Here is a 22475-nt window from a genome sequence, read left to right as displayed (position 1 = left end):
CTCAAGGCAAACCATTCTCTACCTTTAAAAGTTTGACTGTTAGAAGTTTAGGTTTTCTGAAACTTAGCTGTGTAGACAAAACTTCCTTCTAGATAAAACTTTTAAAATACAAAAGCTAGCTGGGCATGGTGGTACATGCCTTTAATACCAGCAGTTCAAGAGGCTGAGGCAGGAGGATCGCAAGATCAGCATCAGTCTCAGCAACTTAGTGAAACACTGTCTCAAAAAAAATCGTTTAAAATATTTTTTTAGTTGTAGATGGACACAATACTTTTATTTTATTTTTATGTGGTGCTAAGAATCAAACCCAGTGCCTTCCACATGCGAGGCAAGCACTCTATCACTGAGCTATACAACCCGAGCCCTGTCTCAAAATTTTTTAAAAATTTTAAAAAAGGAATAGGGATATAGTTCAGTGGTAAAGCACCCCTAGGTTCAACCCCCAGTACCAAAAATAAATAAATGAATAAAATGTAAGGGCTATCATGACTCAAAGTCTTTCAAGTTAAATATTTAGTTTTCAATTATTTTTAATTATGGTTTTACATGTTTACATTTTTAGTTCTACTCTGACCATGCACCAGGTTTTATTGATATTGGTTTTAAAATATGGGAGCTGGAGGGCAATACTGCAGACAGGGAATAGGCAATTCAGTACAACCACAGCATCTCCTAATTCTATTGACTCACTTGGAGCATAATATTCAATAAAAATCTAATTATTACAGTTGGACAGTGGTGCAGGCCTGTAGTCCAATATATTTGGAAGGTTGAGACATGATTGCTTGAGCCCAGAGTTTAGAGCCAACTTGAGCAATCCAGTCTGGTAGAGTGACATATACCTGTAATCCCAGGAGGCTACGGCAAGAGAACCACAAGTTCAACATCAGCCTGGGGCACTTGGCTAGTCCCTGTCTCACAATAAATATTTTTAAAAGGGCTGGGGATGTAGCTCAATGGTAAAGCATCCTTTGGTTTAATTCCCAGTACTGAGAGGCAGGGGGAAGAATACTTTAAAAAATCTGTTTATTACTAGTAATGGGCCATATACTTCACCAGCTCTCTGCAATGTATCTATCTACCATCTAAAAAAGAACATACTCTATAACTTATTAAAATCACCATATATTTCATTAAATTTTAAAATTCATTTTTTCTAATACCATAAAAAATGAAACTTTAAAAGATTGTCACATCCTATCAGAAAATGGTTCTTTCTAGATGCTTACACCAGCACTTAGTTATCCTTAACTTTTATCCAAATACTCTTGTATTGCATATATTGTATACTGTATTTTATATATCTTTTTTCTCTTTTTAAAGATGTAATTTATATTTACCTATCACTGTGCTTCTGTTTTCTTTTATTTCTCAAAGAGAGTTCAGCTATTATATCTTTAAGATGCCAACAATGAAATATTTAATTCTATCATGTAAAATTACTTAGGGAAGATAATTTTAGTTTTATGTGTGTTGGATTTAGACTTCCTTTTACTATCAATCCTTCTTATCAAGACAAATTTCTCCATTAAAAAAAATAGCCAAATAAACACTAAGGAACCACACCAAACTTAAGCACTGGACCTATTACTTTTGCTGAGGCTGGCTTTGAACTCACAATCCTTCTGCCTCAGCCTCCTGAGCTACTGGGATTACAGGTGTGCACCACCATGCCTCGATTTTTTATACCATCTTGAGGTAAAAAAATTTACAACCATCCTAGGATTTCAAACTCTTACATGACAAGAATTTGCTAATATAATATTTTCCATACATATTAAGATATTATTTGAGTGGTAAGTTCATTTAGTATGTTTAATAAATATTCAAATCTATCCCAACAATAACTTTTGTATTACAATTTTCAAAAGGGATAAAGAAAATTTAGTGTTAGAATCTAGGCTCTAACAGCCAAGTTCTTAATCCCATCTCCATCTGCACATTTCAGAACATATTTTGTCTGGGGTAGGGGATATTGGGCAATGACTGCTAATGGGTACAGGATTTATTTTGGGGGGCAACAAAAAAGTTCTAAAATTAGTTTGTGATAATGCATAGTCCGATGGATGTGCTAAAAACATTGATGATTACCCTTCAACTGGGTAGACTATGTGTAAATTATCTAAGTAAAAAATTGTTACTTTACTCTAATGGCTTCTACACTATGTTATAAAACACTTTCTAAAATACTCTTAAAGTATATATCAAAAACCTAATGAAGGCAAACAGAAATCTGTACATCCTAAATTAAGCCAGAAAAGACAAACCACTTAAGAGCCAGAGATGACCAAGAGTTAAAGGACCCTTGTTCATTAGTTAACAATCACCAAATAGAACAAAAGTAATAGATTGAACATGACTTCTAAATGATTTCTTCAGAATGACTAAAATAACCTTGGAATGCAAGGCTGTGCTTCTATAAACAAAAACATGAATTTTCACGAAGTCCTCAATAGCATGAGCACTTACTCATCATACTCGATATGATAAATAACGTCTTCGTCAGCAGCAACAGAGTCTGAATTAGATGTAGAAGGTACATTGTCCAATTTAATTGTGTTCTCTTTGGAATTATGATTAACATTTCCATTAGTCCTTTTATAAGAACTGCCATTCTTCAGTGGAGTTTTGCCACGTGAATGTCCATCAGAAGCTCTAGTAACACTATGTATATGTGCTTCAAACCAAGCACCAAGGCCGACATCTCTGGCATCCACCAATTCATTTACCTAAAAAAAGTTTAAAATTAGTTAATGAAGCTTAATTTCATTTATTGCTGCAAAAATATTAATATAACTCAAGTATTTCAGAGTTATCATGGTATACAATCTTTGCAGCCACTGATGTTTACAGTGATTAGTTCAAAACTAATCTTTCCAGATTATACTATCTCAAACTTGGTGAAATATGAAAGTTAACTTTCCTCCTAATTTCCTTCAGTGAAATAGGTGTTTTAATTACTCAAAACCTATGTCTATACTATACTGTAAATTTTTTTTTTTTTTTTGGTGGTACTGGGGCTTTAACCTAGGACCTTGCAAATGTTAGGCAAGCATTCTAAGTTGCACAGGCTAGTTGCAAACTTGTGATCCTTCTTCCTCAGTCTCCTCAGTAGCTGGGATTACAGAGGTATGTCACCATGCCCAGCTGCAAATGTAATTTTTATGTACCCAAGAGTCAATCTTGCAAGTTGTTCAATAAGAATACCACTAATGAAAAGCCAGGGTTTAAACTATTATGACTGTTACTAATTTATTCCATTAATTTCTATAATCATAAAGATAACTTACATAGCCAGTCCAGCCAGAAAACAGTAAAATATTAATAGAACATAAAACTTTACAATGAGAAAATTATGCATAAGAACACAGTGAAACATCTAATGAACCCATCTACAGTACAAAATTGGCAAAGTTCCAATACTAGTTAGTAACTCACTAGGAAAATACATTTATTTATCATTGGAAAAAATAAAGATAAAAATGTAAAGACAGGTTTTTAAGATACAAAACGGGAAAAAATATACAAAATGGACACAATCAAGTCCACGTATGAAAGTGTATGAACCAGAACTAAACCATGTCATCTGATAAAAGACAGTATTAAAAAACTGTGTTAAATAATTCTCAGGTTGGTATACCAGAGAATTGAGTCAAGGAATGGAAACAGGTTTTCTAAAAAATTATCTCCTAAAACACCTGAGAACATTGGTACGCTAAGGTTCTTTCAGGACAATAACAAAAGGATCTCTTCAACCTTTACTTTTTTCTTTCTTTAAAAAGCCTTTAAAAAGAAAACCTGAAGTCAATACATGATTATCATCTCATCAAGCTTCTTAGAAGGTAAAAGAGACCACTTAGGGTGTTTAATATAATTCTGACAGACAATAGCTTGGGGAGGAAAGTATATACTAAAAATTAAATACCCATATGCTATATAATATGCAAGGTTTCTTACTTAGGTTTGTCTAAGCCTAACAATGATTCCTATTTTATAAGAAAACAAAAGCAGGGCTGGGGTGGTAGCTCAGCAGTAGAGAGCTCGCCTAGCACGGGTGAGGTCCTGGGTTCGATCCCCAGCACTACATTAAAAATAAATAAATTAAAGATATTGTGTCCAACTACAACTAAAAAAAAAAAAAACAGTATTAAAAAAAAGAAAGAAAACAAATGCCTCAGAAGTTAACTTGCTGTAGGTAAGAACTACTGAAATATAAAGTCAGGATTGAAAGACATCTTGACCTTGAAACTTACTTTTTTACCCTTATACCAAGAGTTTTGACAGAGATAATAAGATAGGAAAATAGGCAATTGAAAGTAAGCAATGAACTAAAAAATAAGGTATTAAAAATACAGAAAAGTTTCAAATCACCAAGCTGACAACAGAAGGTAGAGAGTGTACAGATAAGCCAAAAGGTATTAACTTTCACTACCAGAAGAGGTATATTTGGCCAAAACATGTAGCAATAAAAGAGTTTGAAAGACATAGTTCAATATAACATAAGAATTAAGATCTTAGGAGAAAAGAAAGACCTAAGGGCCAACCAGGTTAAGTATGACAAAGAATCAGAGATTGAACATACTACATGCTGCATAAATTAATTTACATATTAAATGGACACAGGCTCATTCCTTCTATAATCATTCCTGACAAACTTAAAGACATTTTGTCTTTTCTAGGCAACACAACTAAAACAAAAAATAAAATCATCAATGTTAAAATCCGTAATACTTGGGAGAATAAACTGAGGTCACTACTCTTTCACTGCAAGTCAAAAAATGTAAGGTTTCATAGAGCACTACACAATTATTGTTGCAGCAGAGAAAACGACATATGGTTGATACTAAGATAAGAACAGCAAAAACACCTTAAGCAATATAAACCTGACTATGGAGTAGTAAAAAGTACAAATCAAATATTGAATTTGCCTATTAAGTGTAAGAAACTTGCAGGCAAATGTAGTTCCTGGATAACTCAATAACTGGAAATAAAATAGAATTAAGAGAAACCAAAATCAACAGAAAAATACTGCCAACGCTTAAACATCACAGAGAGAATTGAAAACCTATAAAGATAGGGCATTATTTGAGTAGAGTAAACCTACATTTATAAGTGGAAATAAGAGATATACGTTTTATTATTTTATTAATTATAGTGAATAATTCCCAATAATGCATATAAAATGGGGTGGGGTGTTTCAAATTCAAAAGTTTTTTGCACATTACATAGACAAACTAATTTACATGGGTCAAATTGTGTGTAAGAGATTAAAGTTCTTTTGCAGAGCATGAATTTTGATGACAGTTCAGAAGAAAATTACCTAAACCCATATAAGTAACATGAAAACTGGATACTGCCATAATAGTATAATCTAGCAGAAATTAAGAACTGAAGTAGTTAGCCAAGAGAATAGTAAAACTAAAGAGAACACATAACAAAAGAGGAAAACAGAATGTGTGTACATGTCTATAAGAGAGAAAGAGAGAAATCAATTCTCAATTGCATACACAGGATTTTAATTTATGGAGGAAACTGAATCATAATATAGAGAGATTAAAGTCATTGAAAGAATTAGCATTTACCAAGAAACAAAAGCAAAACCAGGAGGTAAACACCAGGTTTGGTGAGGAGGCAGAAGAAACTAGGGGAAAGTATAGCACAGAGCCTCTACTGTATAATGAGGGTGAACTCTAGGCTATAGGGGTAGTCTAAAGTTGTACCTGACCCTACATGATCAGTACAGAGGAATATTGGTTTGATGTGAGAGAGATAATGGAGGGGGTTGAGATAGGAACTCAAGATTGGTTGCGTTGTAAATGAAAAGCAGGCTCAACGACAAGTTGTTGACTGTCTCTACGAATTAGCTTGTCCTACCAATCCCCAGCACCACCAAATAAAACAGGAGTTAGCCCTAGGAACACCACTGTCTCCCCAGTAAGCAAGGCCCTCAAAGATGTCAAAACATAAAATAAAATTTAAAAATTATATATGGAGTGGGTGGTTTGAGTTGAAAAGTTATGGGGGGAAAACCAGTAACATAAGTCTATACTTAAGAGCTGAATTTATTCATATCAAAGATATAGCCATATACAGAGAAAAGTCTTCCATGTCCAGATATTTGATAGTTAAGGGAGAAGAAAGGAAAGCAGGAGGAAAAAAAGAAATGAACTAATGCCATTGAAAGCATGGGAAGGAAGGAAGAATAATTTTAAAAATAAAACAATAATACCAACCAGCAAATACCAGAGATTTTACTGTATGTCAAATATATTTCTAAATGCTTCATTTATTCTGGGGAAAATACTTCAACTCTGCAGATAAACTTGGGTTCAAATCCTTCATCTATCACCTTCAAGGTAAACTCTTGAACACTTTAAGTAGTTCCAGTTTCATACTTTGTAGATGTAAGAGCATGTGCATTTGAGATAAGGTTTTTAAAAAATCCATACTGTGCCAATCCAGCAAAGCACATAATATGCACAAAAGTAACAAGTTTCCTTATACTAAGTATCAATATGTCCCATGTTAAGACCCATTTAAACTCAGTAGTCTTAATTTCCCATATTCTGCTTGGTAAACATTAGTAATTCACAGTTAACATACATTATCTCCTCTATTGTAATACAAAAATCATTCCTATTTTCCAATGAGGTTCATATATGAAACAGACTCCAGAGAGGGCACAGCTAAAAAAAAAAAAAAAATGGGAGCACTAAGCTGAGAACATAGGTTTCTCCAAATTTGAACATGATTCTCCCATAACATTTTCTTCAGAGTTATAAATAAAAAATTGCAATATGGTTCGGTTTACATAAGTTAGAAACAGAAAAATTAGGGTAGCATAAATAGGTTAAATGTTGTTAATAGGTTGCTAAAGGTTATTAATAGGATCAAGTTAAAGAATAAAGAAATGATAGCTACAGAAGTTTGGGTAGTAGTTACAAGTAGAGAAGAGGCACTTGAGTAAACAAAGACTACATGGGAAGGAGTTCCTGGGGTATTCTATTTCATAATTTGGGGTGGTATTTATAAACACTGATTTTGTAATATTTCATTAAAACTTACTCTTTTATAGATTTGTATGGTCTATTGCACTTTATAATAAAAAAAAGTTAAATATCAAGAATTGCACTGTGGGCTGGGATTGTGGCTCAGCGGTAGAGCACTTGCCTAGCATGTGTGAGGCACTGGGTTTGATTCTCAGCACCGCGTATAAATAAATAAATAAAATAAAAGGCCCATCAATGTCTAAAAAAATATATTTAAAAAAAAAAAAAAGAATTGCACTGTGGACAAAGATAGAATGTGATACACCAAAATATCAATATTTTTACGTAAATTATTGAGGTTTCTTTTTTTCCTGTATTTTCTATGAACATAAGAGACAATATATAAAAAGTTTAACAGTGCCACATACTTAGCTAAACCTTAAAAAACATTTCTAAATATATCATTTAGACTGGATGACAGCCATTTCAAAAGCAGACTTTATTTGAGCCATATAAATAAATATTCCATTTTCAAAAATGAGAATTAAAGTCAACTTAGGTATCAAAGTCTACCTCATTTCAGAATATAAATCAATTCCTCATCTGGAATCACTGTGATTAGCTGGGCATGACAGCACACGCCTGTAATCCCAGTGGTTTGGGAGGCTAAGGCAAGAGAATCACAAGTTTGAAGCCAGTCTCAACTTAGTGAGGCTCTAAGCAACTTAGTGAAATCTGTCTCAAAAAAATAAAATATATGGGCTGGATTGTGGCTCAGTGGTACAGCGCTTGCCTAGCATATGCAAGGCCCTGGGTTCGATCCTCAGCACCACATAAAAATAAATAAAATAAAGGTATTGTGTCCAACTGCAACTAAAAACATAAATATTTAAAAATTAAATAAATAAAATAAAATATAAAAAGGGCTGGGAATGTGGCTCAGTGGTTAAGTGCCTCTGGGTTCAATCCCTGGTACCAATAAACAAACAAACAAACAAACCCAGACCCTTGCACAATCTTCTACAGTGATTAGTGATAGCTAGTTTCTTAGAATATATGAAAAAACTCTGAAACTAACAAAAGCTAAAAAATATAAAATACAGCAAAACAAGAACGATACTGGGTAACAAACAAATTTCAGGTTAAAATTTCATTTTACTGTATTATTTAAATGTTTATTATGTCAGTTTTAAATACAGTTAATTTGGAAATTCACCTTTTGCATCCTGTTTATCATGAGGTTCAAAGAATATTTTAGTCAAAAGGAAAACAAAACCAGGGAATGTGGTGCCCTCCTATACTCACAGCAATTCAGGAAGCTCAGGCAGGAGCCAAGCTCAAGGTCAGTCTAGGGAATTTAGAAGACCTTATCTCAAAACAAAAAGGGCTACAGAGGTAGCTCAGTGATAGAGCACGCCTGGGATCAATCCCCAGTACTAAAAACAAAACAAAACAAAGCAAAATCTTAACAATGCTAAATGAGATGGGCAAGATCTCAAGATAAAGAGAAAACCTCCCAGTTTTTAAATAACCTAAAAACAATTTAATGAAATTTTTATACATGTTTGCACTATAAAAAATAAAGGAAATTCAAAACAATTAAATCCAAAAGTAGCAACCTCTAAGTTGTTCTCAGTTTAACTAAAAAGTATCTAAAAATAAGATACAAGAAGGCTAGGACAAATTATTTGTTTACCCTTCTGCTTCTAATACTTAGTATCAATATACACTAGATATCCAAATATTCATGGAATGAATGAACTGTCCCAAAATTAGCATTTCTAAATGAAAAAAATCACTAGTCAAATCTCAAATACTTGGGCTGGGGATGTACCTCAGTTGGCAGAGTGCTTGCCTTGCATGGACAAGGCCCTGGGTTCAATCTCCAGCACCACAAGAAAAAAAACTCAAATACTTAATGAAAATTTCTAAGCTTCATCAAAAATAAATCTGTTAGTCTCTTCAACAAAGAAGGGTCAATGGAGCTTTGAAAATATTACTATACAAGAAATAGAAAAAGAAACCATGAAATTAATTTGGAAAAATAAGAGACCCCAAATAGCCAAAGCAATCCTTATTAAGAAAAATGATGCAGGAGGCATCACAATCCCAGACCTTAAATTATACTACAGAGCTACAGTAACAAAAACAGGATGGTATTGGCACCAAAACAGACATGAAGACCAATGAAACAGATCAGAAGACACAGGGATAAATACAGTTATCTCATCCTAGACAAAGGCACTCTAAATGTACATTGGAGAAAAGATAGCCTATTCAACAAATGGGTCTGGGAAAACTGGAAATCCATTGTGTAGAAGAATGAAATTGAACCTCTATATCTCTCCCTGCACAAAACTCAACTCAAAGTGGATCAAGGACCTAGGCATTTGACCAGAGACCCTGCACTTACTAGAAGAAAAAGTAGGACCAAGTGTCTAACAAGTTGGCTTGGGAACCAAATTCCTCAACAAGACTCCTAAAATACAAGAAGAATCAATAAATGAGATGGTATCAAACTAAAAAGCTTCCTCACAGCAAAGGAAACAATCATTAGAATGTGTACAGAAATCCTACAGATTGGGAGAAAATCTTTACCACATGCACCTCAGATAGAGCATTAATCTCCAGAATATATAAAGAACTCAAAAAACTCAATACCCAGAAAACAAATAACCCAATCAATAAATGGGCTGAGGAACTAAACATACATTTCATAGCAGAAGAAATACAATTGATCAACAAATATATGGAAAAATGTTGAACTTCTCTAGCAATTAGAGAAATGCAATTAAAACTACACTGAAATTCCATCTCACTCCAGTCAGAATGGCAGTTATAAAGATACAAATAACAATAAATGTTGGCAAGGATGTGGGGAGAATGGTGCTCTCATACATTAATGGTGGCACTGCAAACTGGAGCAACCACTATGAAAAGCAGTATGAAAATTCCTCAGGAAACTTAGAATGGAACCACCATTTGACCAAGTTATCCCATGCCTAGGTTTATACCTTAAGGACTTAAAAATAAGCATACTACAGTGTTGCAGCCACATCAATGCTTATAGGAGCTCAACTCACAATAGCCAAGCTATGGAAACAACCTAGGTGTCCTTCAATGGATAAAGAAAATGTGAGATATATATATATGAGAAATGGAATATTACTGAATGAAATTATGGCATTTGCCGGTAAATGCATGAAACTGGAGAATAGGCAAAAAAAAAAAAAAGTTCTCTCTGATTTGTGTATGCTAAACCACAACAAGGGAGGGTGGAGAGGAAAAGAATACAAGTCCATTGGATTAGACAAAGGGAGGAGGGGAATACATAAAACAGAATTAATTGGTTATAACTTTCCTAGCTTTGTATTTGTATACGCGATGAGAGTAACTCCACATGATGTACAACCATAAGAGTGGGAACCTAAATAGAATAAGTTATACTCTATGTATGTATACTCTGCCAAAATACTTCTACTATCATGTATAACTAAAAAATAATAATTAAAAAAATACTGTATTGAGCTGGGTATGGAGTGCACACCTGTAATCCCAGGAACTCGGGAGGCTGAAGCAGGAGGATCTCAGGTTTGAGGCCAGCCTCAGCAATTCATCAAGGCCCTATAAGCAACCTAGTGAGACCCTGTTTCAAAATAAAAAGGGCTGGGATGTAGTTCAGTGGTTAAGTGCCCCTGGGTACCAAACTGGCTCTCCTATGCAAACAATTTCATCTCTTCCCCAAATAAATCTATTCAAACATAGCAGCTTCTAAACTATAGCCAAAAAGAGGGTAAATGGTAATAATATTAACTTAATATGCAAATATTCATAGATACATGTATATACATGTGTTAGCATATATTTCCTTACTCAGCTCAGGGCCCTTGACACCTCAGCAACAGTGAGGCTCTAAGCAACTTAGTAAGATCCTGTCTCTAAATAAAATACAAAATAGGGCTAAGGATGTGGCTCAGTGGTTGAGTGCCCCTGAGTTCAATCTCCTGGTATCCCTCCACCTCTGCAAAAAAAAAAAAAAAAACTACCAGAATAATTTGAGTACCAATACATACACAGATGCAAATAACTGAATAAATGGGAGAGAAAAGACAAATCCCAGCTACTCAAGAGGCTGAGACATGAGGACTGCTTAAGTTCAAGAGTTCAAGGACAGCCTATGCAACAAAGCAAATCCCCATGTCTTTAAAAAAAAAAAAAAAAAGATCAAGAAGCCAGGTACAGAGGCTGGGGTTGTGACTCAGCAGTAGAGCGCTCACCTAGCATGTGTAAGGCCCTGGGTTCGATCCTCAGCACCACGTAAGAATAAATAAAAATAAAGTTAAAAAAAAAAAGAAGAAGCCAGGTACAATGGCACATGCCTGAATCCCCAGGAACTCAGGTGGCTGAGGCAGGAGAACCACAAGTTTGAGGTCAGCCTCATCATTTTAGTAAGACCCTGTCTCAAAAAATAAGGACTGGAATGTAGTTCTATAGTAAAGTGCCCCTGGGTTCAATCCTTAAATAAAAAAAATAAAGTGAAAATTTATAAGAAGGAAACACACACACACACACACACACACACATCCCTCTTGCCCTGCACCATCTTGAGACTACCAACACGAAAACAATCACCAGATGCAGCCCTTTGACCAGAACTGAGGGCCAAAATAAATCTTTTCTTTATAATTTACCCAGTTTGTGGTACTGTATTAATAGCAAGAGAAAACAGATTTAAGACAGTTATCTATAAGAGAGATGAAATGAATGGATGATATTAGAAAAAACAGCTAGTTGGCTTTCAGCACTTTAAATAGCAAACCAACAGAAGTTGAAAATTCTATGAAGAAATGCATCAGAGCTGTTCATCATTGCACATCTAGTACCTAGAACAGCACTCTGCACACTATGGGTTCTCAAAATTTGTTGAGAACACAGGAGGGAGGGAAGGAGGAAGGGAAGAAAGGCAGGAAGGAAGGGCACTGTATAGAGCATTATTTTAATTTATTCCCAGGTTTTACCTTTTGTTATTGCTTTTTTCTTTCTCCTTTACTAATTGATTATAGCAAGGAAAGCTATTCATATCACAATATTAACTTTGAAAATGGCCATCTGACTGCCTGTTCATAATGTTCTAAAACATTTATTTTTTCCAGTCTTCTTAGGTATCCATAAGAATAACTTTTCCCTAACAATTACACTTCATTTTGTTCTGCCTCACAGTGTTACCCAGCACTTCCAGAAAGATGCCAAATAAAGGCAACATTAAATGGCTTCCTTGGTGGGCTCCTGATTTCACTGGGAATACTTCTAGTTTTTCCCCACCATTAAGCATGATGCTGAGCATGATTTAACATATTCATCTGTTCCTCCTAACAAGGACTTTTTTAAACATACGGAACTCAAAATTGTATTTAAATGTAGAAAACATTTTAATTTAGATAATTTTCTTTAGTTTCTTAACAAATTCAATGGAAACATTTCCAAATAATCAACTATCCCCATTTTCTGACAAATTATATTTTGTCAAGGTAATATGTCTTTTAGTATAGTATTAATTCTATTTGCTAAATATAACTTGGGTTTCCATCAATGTTAGTGATGCTAATGTGCTTTTGGCCATGTTTTAGTATTAGTGTGAGCTAAATTTAAAAAGCAATAGGAAGCTTTCCTTCCTCCTTTATGCTATGTGTCAATTTAGGTAACATCAGAATTATCTATTCCTTATAGGCTTAAAACAATTCTTCAGTTTATCTCCCAAAACTGATACTTGACTTTTTTGGAGCTAAAGCTCTTTGCTAGTTTTCTTGAACCTTTCCTTACATACAGATGTCTGCATTTTTCCACAAATGCCAAAATTATCTTGATTTACATTTTCTTAAACAATTTATTTCATCTAGCAATTTTTAATTTTTAATCTTGAAAATGTTTTGGAAAACTTATTTAGGTGCTAATTTATCCCAAAAAAACTGATTAAGAAAAATAAGTTATAAAGATAGGAAATGAAATAAAGGTGTCAATTTATTAGAATTTGGAAGAGTTGCTGGATACAAAAGTCAACAAGTCAACTGCATTTCTATGTATCAGCAAATAAACTACTATTTATAATAGCATCAAAAACATAAGGCTACTAGAAATAAGACATATAAAGAGAGAATTCATTAAAACTTCAAAGGTCTAAATGGAGAGGTCCTGAATTACAAGACTCAACACTGATCCATAGCTGCAATTCCCAATGTAACTCAAGCAGATTATTTGTAGAGCTTTGACAAACTAATTTCAAAATCTTTAACTGTAAGTGTTAAGAGCCAAATATCAAAGATACCCTTGAAGAAGAATGAATTTGGGAATATGGAGGAAGGGATATATCAAAAAAGTCTATAAGGCTACAGTCCTTAGACCAGTATGGACACAGGGTAAACTAGCCAGGCACTATGGTGTTCACCTGTAATTCTACCTACTCTGAGGCTGAAGCAAGAGGATCACAAGTTTGAGGCCAGTCCGGGCAAGTCAGCGAGACCCTGTCTCAAAAAATAAACAGAGCTGAGGAAGCAGCTCAGTCAGTGGTACAGTACCTCTGGGTTCAATCCCCACTACCACAAACAAACAAATGAAACCCCAGCAGAAGCTGGAAACAGCCCAAATATCTCTTATGGATTAGTTATGTGGCATGTTAACAAAATGGAATAATGTAATATTGTAAAGTAATAAAACATAGCTGTATGCATCAGAATCTCTCAATTATATATAGAATTATATAGAATTCCATTATATAAATTCAAACACAGACAAATCCACCTATTGTTTAGGGAAATATATGTAAGTAGTCAAACTAAAGAGAATGATCATAAAAGTCAGAACAAAGTCAGTTTACCTCTTAGGGAAGTCTATTCTGGTAGGGGCACACAGGAGGCTTTAAAAAGGTACTGGCATCATTCTACTTCTTAACCTTGGTAGAATTACGTCTGTTTGTTTTATTATTTAAACTGTACATGCACATTTTATACATTTATCTATAAAGTTCAAATTTTTAAAGACTATTTTTATAAGTTAAAATACTAACAGCCTAATCTTTATTTTCAAAGGCAATCAATGTTTACTTATTCACAACATACCAAAGAGAACAGACATCTGTATTCTTACAACTAAGTCTGAAGACAACATACCTTATATAGTCCAATGCCAGGATCAATAAGACAAGCACGAGTTGATGTAGATGGTTGGCTAGAAGATCCCACCTTTGCAGTTTTCTTCACTTTAGGTGGACTATTAGAACAGGGTTTAGTCTGTACATCAGTCTGTTTAGATGTGCTAGGAAGATCAGGATCTGGACGAACTAGTAGCTGAATTATATCATTCAGTCCAACATCATAGTCAAATAAAGTATATCCATTTTCCAGCTAGAAAAAAAATAGAAAAATATATTAAAAGGCTTCTCTCAAGTCTTAAAAAAAAAAAAAACTTATCTTTCGTTGCCTAAATGTTCAAGCCAGACTATTAAAATTCATAGCACTGCAACTTAGTGATCTGAAACCATTCTTATTATTTTATGTCCTCTAATGTCAGCATTTTCTCCAGACTCCAATCAATTCTTACAAACTACTCCATATGCCAGGCACAGTGGTATATGCCTATAATCCCAGTTTAGGCCTGGGGAGGCTGAGGAAGGAGGATCACAAATTCCAGGAAAAACTCAGCAATTTTATTGAGACCCTGTCCTAATTTTTATTTATTTATTTTTTTTTTTAAAGGGGAAGGGGATGGCTAGGATGTAGCTCAATGGTAGACCACCACTGGTTCAAGCCCAGAACAAAAAGAAAAAAAAAAAAAAAAAAAAGCAACACTGCACATTAGCTATAGGGAATACTGCTAGCCATTAAAAAGAAGAAGAAGAAGAAAAAAAAGAGCATCCTTGTGACTGTGATGTCATGACCTAGCCTATCACCAAATGTTCATTTTAATGAACAGTGCCTGAATCCACTGCAAGGAAAAAAGAATTTTGAAAGCAATGACCTTGCGTGTGTAAAGATATTAAGTCAAACACTATCTTTCTGAAACACTGCTGAGATGCACACATGCGCCTCGATATTTTTTCTTGTTGGTTCTGGGGATTGGATTAAAGTGTAGTTCTACCACTGAGCTGCACCCCAAGATGTTTTTTTAAGACAGTCTTGCCAAATTGCCAAAATTGGCCTTGAACTTGTGAGCCTCCTAACTCAGTTTCCCAAGTCCCTGAGTTTAGAAGCATGCATCACTGACCAACTTGTCAATATTTTAAAAACCAGGCAGGAATAATTATAATTCTTGCTTATGCTATATTCCACTTGCCTGAAGTTCTCTGATTTTATGCATCTACAAAGATTATTGAGTTTTAGCATGAAATCTTCCAGGACAAATAGCAAATAAGTTATCTTGCAACTCAGACATATTTTGAGGGTTATGGGTTGAATTGTACTTCCTTTCCCAAAAGAGATATTGATGTACCTACTTAGGGCCCTAAGTTCAATTCCCCAAACCAAACCAAACCAAAACAAAACAAAACAAACTTCAGAATGTGACTATATTTGAAATAAGGGCCATTAGAGGCAGTCAGATCATACATTTCACTGAAGAAATGCAAACTTATTGTTTTGGGCTGAGTTGTGTCTCCCTCCCCATTTGGGGGGAGTACCAGTGATTGAACACAGGGGTGATTTACCACTGAGCTACATCTCCAGCTCTTTTATTTTTGAAAAAAATATTTTTTAGTTGTAATTGGACACAATACTTTTATTTATTTATTTATATGTGGTGCTGAGGATCGAACCCAGGGCCTCTCACATACGAGGGAAGAGCTCTACAGCTGAGCTACAACCCCAGCCCTCTTTTATTTTTTGAGACAGGGTCTTGCCAAGTTACTTACTGTGATAGAATGAATCAAGAAAACTAAATTCCTTGAAGATCAGATCATTTTCCCCAGAAATATGACCAATCTGAACTGTGTTCATTCTCCCCTCTTTGATATATATTTATCACCATTCACAACTCAGAACTAACTCTGGCAATATTTGAGAAGTCAACTGAAAAGAATAAGTCTGTTATATATAGCAGACTTATAAACTTATTAATACACTAGATCAGTGATTTTAATTCCTATAGTCCAAGAACACCTCAAACTTGTGATCATCCTGTCTCAGACTTGAGTTTACAGGCATGCATCACCATGCCTCACCCTCCCATGTCCAGTCCTAATCCCCAATGCCTCAGAATATGACCCTATTTGGAGACAGAATCTTTAAGGAGGTAATTAAGTTAAAATGAGGTCGTTAGAGTAAGCCTTTAATTCAATAGGAGTGGTATCCTTATAAAAAGGGGAAATGTGGACCATGGGAAGATCATGTGAAGATATACAGGGAAAAGGAGGCCACGTGAATGCACTAGATACATCTCCAAGGTTAAAAAAAAAAAAATTTCCTGCAAACACAGAAGCACAGGGATTCTCCTCTAGACTTATCAGAAGGCACATCCCTGCTGACTAACCTTCAATTCTAACCTCTTGAACTGAGACAAAATTTTTGTGATTTTAGAACTTTTGATACTTTGTTATAGTAGCCCTAGGAAACTGTCTCCATTTTATTTCTTTATAAAATTCAATTGGCTATTTCACTGTGATACAATGAATCAAGAAAACTAAATTCCTTGAAGATCAGATTATTTCCCCCAGAAATATGACCAATCTGAACAGTGTTCATTCTCCTTTCTTTAATATATATTTATCACCATTCACAACTCAACTCTGGCAATATTTGAGAAGTCAACTGAAAAGAACAAGTCTGTAACACACTTATAAACTTACTAATATACTAGATCAGTAATTTTAATTCCTATAGTCCAAGAACACACAAGCATTCATATTGTTAAACAGAACAAAAGAACAATAATTTCATAATTCCCCAGTGAAGGAATTAAATTAGGTACTATCTCACAGGTTAGTTAACGTGCTTAGCCTAGAGTTGAGGCTATAGCTCAGTGGGAAGAGTACTCACATAGCATGAGCAAGGCCCAGGAACTGATCCTCAGCAATATACATACACAATGTAAGCTTAGCCTTAATAAGCCTAAGAAGTAACCAGATAAGCCCTTATAGGGATAGGAATTTAATATTGCTTACTTTATTAAAAACAAATAACTCCTCTAGTCCTGAACTCCTGTGGGGAAGGGGTGGGGGACTCAAGAAGCAGAAACTGGGCATTGATACCTTCATTTTGATATTCTCCAATAATCAAAAATAAGAACACCCTAATTTTCAAAGAGCTGAAAAAGCACAACTTTGACTATATATGCAAACTGATAAACATTGCCATTTAAAAAAATTAAGTGTTTAAAGTTAAAAATAAAATGTAACGCACAAAATAAGCAAATTAACTGGTAGGGCAGCAGTTAAAGTGGTGAAATAATTAGAAATTGAAAGTGTTTCCATAAACATTTTTTCCATTAGAGGCACAAGAGTCAGAGGGACCTGGGGACATTCCTACACTCAAAGTCTCTGGCAATTTTCTACCAAATGATTGTCAAAAGTAAATATAGGGGCTGGGGTTGTGGCTCAGAGGTAAAGCGCTCACCTAGCATGTGTGAGACACTGAGTTCGATCCTCAGCACCACATATAAATAAAACAAAAGATATTGTGTCCACCCATAACTAAAAATAAATAAATATTAAAAAAAAAAAAAGTAAATATAGATTGCTTCAAGTGATTCCCTTTCTCAACTTGGTTTGACAGAAAAAGTATGTCTGAAGTCAGTGAAACACTAAACACATCAAAGCTGAAGTCCTATAATAAATGTTATCACCTTTCTTCATGCCTGCTGTGACAAACTTTTTCCCCAGATCATCCATTTGGGAAAAATTCTAGTCTTCCCAAAACAAGTCACTACTATCCACAGCACAGAAAGTTTCATACAGCTTTATTCTGCAAATTTCACACATATGAAGAGCTGAAGTGTTGAAATAATTTAAATATCAGAGTTCTTCGGTATTAAGGAAAGTACACAGTTATATCTGTCACTCAAATTACGCTGAGTGGGGAGAAAGGGATGTCATCTAGAAATTACAAACACCAATAGTTTCAGGGAAGTAACTATAATCCATGAATGAATCAAAGAAGTTATTCTTTGAAAACTGTCATACTAGAATTTAAGGTGCAAGATTTTCAATTCTGACCAGGCAAAAATAGTTAGGACTTTATTTAGTCAGACTGCACTCTTGGATTTTTACTGGGTTTAAAGAAGAAGTTTCAGGAAACAAAGAACTATAACAATGATGCAAGGGAAAACTAGGAAGAAAAAAAAATTGGCAGTGACCACAGAGGGAGAGGGGAAAAATCATTCCCAAGGAACATGAGTAGAAGGAATAACTTCCATGTTGATATTTTAAATCACGACTATTTAAAAGAATATGTGCACACACACACACACACACACACACATATATATATGCACATATATATACACATACATATTCTTTTAAATAGGCAAAATCTTTACTTTTTCTCCATGTGAAAAAGTATGAAAGCAAAAAGCAAATACTCAGTTTTTCTTCAGCTATCCTTCATGCCTCATATCTACAATCCACTTATGGCTACCCAGATAGTGACAAGGCAAGAAAACAAGGGGAGGAAGTCTTTTACAAAATAGTAAACACTCTAGATTCTAGAAAGATTTAGAGATATAGAAATCACTTTAAATTCTACATTCTTTTAAAAATATGCACTCCCCACAGTGCCTCAACCCCAACCTCCCGGATTTAAAAAGTCCAAATGAGGATACCCTATTCAACCAGAATTTACAGCCCTGTTGATTATATGCTTTTCCAATTAAACTGCATATAAATCACCATGTTAAACTATGTATTCAGCTTCAGTAGACCTGGTATGACATACCTGTGCCAAGCTAATGCTGCTTGGTCCTGAGAACATAGTAAGTATACTTTTATTAGTAAGAAACTAGTAGAAGACTATCCTCTCAAAATTCATCTTCAAACCCTGGTGTTCATCAGAATTTCCCCTGGTGCCTTGGGTGCATTTATTTCAAACCTCAGAACTGGAGCCAAACTGCGGTCTATCAATCCTACTATGCATTTGCAAATCTGAGGTGAGCTAAGCATCTGTAATAAACATCTGTAAGTCAGTCTGATACACACCAAAGAGTAAAAGCAGCAGACATAATAAACAGGATGGGGGAACTTAAAATGTATAAACTGTAAACATATTTATTTACTTATTTATAGGTAGGGTCTCCCTATGTTACCCAGGCTAGTCTCCAACTCTGGATTCAAGGGATCCTCCCAGACTCCCAAGTAATTGGGACTACCATGCCCAGTTTGTGTAAATTTTGTTTTTATTTATGACATTTTTCACTGTGTGTCTGTAAAGGCACCTTAAGAAAGGGATGCCTTTTTTTCCTAATGTGCACAAAGTCATTTTATAGGATAGGAACACCTCCATGATACCAATCCAGTAGCTGCCTGCTATAGGCACAGTATGCTCTCCGTGGACTGCCATGGCTATTTGTCATTAATAAGGAAATGAACACAGCCAGCAGCAGTGTCTTCTTTTTCTCTCTCCAAGTCAATGAGCTGGCACGGAAAGTCTATTCCTCATCCCTATTGGTTTATCACTGGGCTGAAAAAAATCAAAGCAGTGAATTATCAACTGTCCTGGGAGAAGTACAAAGATTGTTATCCTCAACAGTTTTTCCCAGAATCTGGAACCAACATCCTGGTTTACTAGAAGTCTACTTTGTTGCCCTGAACTTAATTCAACCCCAATCCTTTCCTCAAGACAGGTAAGTACATTTTATCTTAGGATATCTGATAGACTTTTAAGGTGAATTAATTTCACTTCAGGGTGAAATTAATTCATCAGAATACATTCTCATTCTTTATTTCTCTCTCTGGTGCTGAAATTACCAAAATGCCCTAGGTAATAAGGCACCACTCTCCCTGGCTTGAAAATAAAATTCAGAAGACTTGATTACATTCTTTTTCACCTGTGACAAACAAGAAACGTTATCAATCTGCCACTTGAGGCACAGCAATACAAAGTTACATAGTAGTAAATACAGCAATAGTTATTTACTTCCAAAGAAAAGTTTGCAACATGGGCTGGGGATGTGGCTCAAGCGGTAGCCTGCTCGCCTGGCATGTGGGCGGCTGGGGTTCGTTCCTCAGCACCACATACAAAAACAAAGATGTTGTGTCCGCCAAAAACTAAAAAATAAATATTAAAAAATTCTTTATCTCTCTCTCTCACTCTCTCTTAAAAAAAAAAAGAAAAGTTTACAACTAAATTCAACACCTGGTTTTTGGAAAAAAGAAAGAAAGAAAAAGAAAAAAATACCAACACTAAGGAATCAGTTTAAAACTGGCTACAGTCACAAATCAAAGGGCTATAACTTTTTTTTTAAATTGAAAGCCAAAAACCAAACCAAAACCAAAAAACACCTTGGCTCCCTCTTTTCCAAGTAACAATAATTTGTTATTCTGAAACTTCTGAATGATCCTGGAAAGGTAAATCTATCAGGAAGAGAAAAATATTCCTTTCAAACTCTTTGCAGTTAGGAGGTTCTACCAAATTAAAGAGATGCACTGATTTTAAACCTCAGAATTGGAGTCAAACTGCAGTCTATCAACTTCAGGATGACAACTTTTTAGTGGATTAACAACAAGAAGACAAAAGAATGCAAAGGGTCTGGCAGTATGAGGATATACTATGAGACTTGTGGGATAGGAAATATCTTAGACTGGCCAGAACACAGTCTATTTATAACGACTATCAGAGACTTCCACAAACACACTCACCATCGAAAACACCTTCCACCTTCAGCTTTCAAGTTACTGCTAGCTGTGCGAAGGCTAGCCATGAATGAGGGAAATATTTGAAGGTGAGAAGAACAGCACTCTGGGAATAAAACCTCTGGCCCTATACTGGGCAGTGTTAAAATGAGTTACATCAATAGCTCAAGTCCAGGTCTCAAACCTCACCTAGGACAGATTCCAAGTCTAGGAGAGGCAGCGAGGGAGAAGAACCAAACATTCTGGAAGCCCTTCAGATCTTCAATGTGTGCAAACCCTTCCACATTAGGTGAAAGGTTAATGTTCTTGTACCCGAGAGAGTAATGCTCAAGTTTCCATCTCCTATCTGGGAGCCAGGAGCGCGAAAGGGCCACAAAGCTATAAGCGCCGTTAGCTGGGTCAGCGCAGCTGGGAGCGTGGGGAGCTGGAGATGCCAGCTCACCCCTCCGGTGCTGTGGCATGGCCGCCAGAGCTCACTGCCCTCCCCATCCTCCAGGCACCCCGGCTCCATGAGCGCGGTAAGGAAGGAACCCAGGGCCCTGTCACGCTCTGACTGCAGCCTCTGCCCCCACTTAATAGGAAACAGCAAGGTGTCCACACGCCTAGTGCTCTCACCTCTGAACCTGCTAGACGCACCTGTAGCCAGGGCTGGCAGGGACCTGCTGCAACCTTTATAGCAGGCCGGGCCCGCACCCAGCGCCTCCCAAGGCTGCCCTCCCGAAGCAGAGCAGGGTGCAAGCCTTGTCAAGCCTACGGCCTACGCATCCAGAGGCACCCGGCTGCTCCCTCCCAGAGCTTCCCAAGGGACAAGGTGAAGTGCCTCACCTGCTTGCCGCGATAGAAGAGACGCTGGCACTCGGGTCGCACGTCGAACAGCGCCCAAACCCGCTCACGTAACTCCTCGATTGTGGCTTTGCGAGAAACGTCCTCAATGGTACGCGTTTGGGAACCATCGATGGTACGAACCTGGATCCACATCTCAGTACCGGGAGAGAGGGTCCCCTTTGTCTCCCCCGGTGCTTAGGACGCTGCGCCCCGCCTGGCCCGCCGCCTCCCCAGCGCCTCGGGTTCTCAGCAGCTGGTAGGCAAAGACGACCTACCGGACTTGGGCCCGACAGGCGGAGCCACCTCCCAGACCCCGTGCCCGCCCAGGCCAGCTGAGGAGAGAAAACCGGAACCGGCCCGAGGTGCTACCACAGCCTCCTCCTCACAAATAGGAAGAAGCCATGTCTTGGCCGAGCTGAGTGTTTACTTATAGAGCTGTAGCTCCCACATGGAGGTCACGGCGCCAACCCGAATCTCGCGAGATCCATGCGGGGCTCCGCCTTAAAAAGGAAGCGGAGAGGGAGATGGTTATAGACCTCAGGGTTGGGGGGGCTGTGGGGGGGAAGCGCGAGAGGGCGGGTCTCAGGGGCGGGGCTGCCGAAAGCCGTTATTTGCCCACAGCTTTTACCGGGACCCTGGGCACGCCTCCTACCCCTCAGATCTCAGCAGGTCTTGGCGCTGCTCTTGGCAGTTTTACCCTTTTAGGACCTAGTTTCGGGCCGAGATGCGGGGGAGACTCCTCAGGCCTAGCGGTTACACCTCTGTAGCCTCAAAAACACATAAAAAAAAATACAAGAAGTGCACTTTTATGTTCATGGAATGTGGGACACAAC

The 22475-nt window shown here is 36.6% G+C and overlaps 1 protein-coding gene across 2 annotated transcripts in view; it reads right to left on the bottom strand.

The window, feature by feature from the left end:
• Positions 1-22126, bottom strand: part of Uhrf2 (ubiquitin like with PHD and ring finger domains 2) — a 78541-nt gene extending 56415 nt beyond the window's left edge. Inside the window, exons 1-4 of one of the 2 annotated variants that reach the window (XM_071600631.1) lie at positions 21643-21731; positions 18905-19645; positions 14153-14386; positions 2470-2729 (exon numbers count right to left, since the gene is read on the bottom strand). In XM_071600631.1, coding sequence (XP_071456732.1) covers positions 2470-2729; positions 14153-14386; positions 18905-18940 — 530 coding nt within the window. In that variant the 5' untranslated portion in view covers positions 18941-19645; positions 21643-21731. Of the gene's footprint in view, positions 1-2469; positions 2730-14152; positions 14387-18904; positions 19646-21642 lie in introns of both variants that reach the window. The other variant, XM_027943063.2, reaches the window with a different exon arrangement.
• Between the last annotated feature and the right edge of the window lie 349 nt (positions 22127-22475).

Source organism: Marmota flaviventris, chromosome 13 (genome assembly GCF_047511675.1).
Source record: "Marmota flaviventris isolate mMarFla1 chromosome 13, mMarFla1.hap1, whole genome shotgun sequence".
In the NCBI taxonomy this organism is placed as follows: Eukaryota; Metazoa; Chordata; class Mammalia; order Rodentia; family Sciuridae; genus Marmota; species Marmota flaviventris.
Note: the sequence above shows the minus strand (reverse complement) of the source record. Positions and strands in the feature narration are given on the sequence as shown.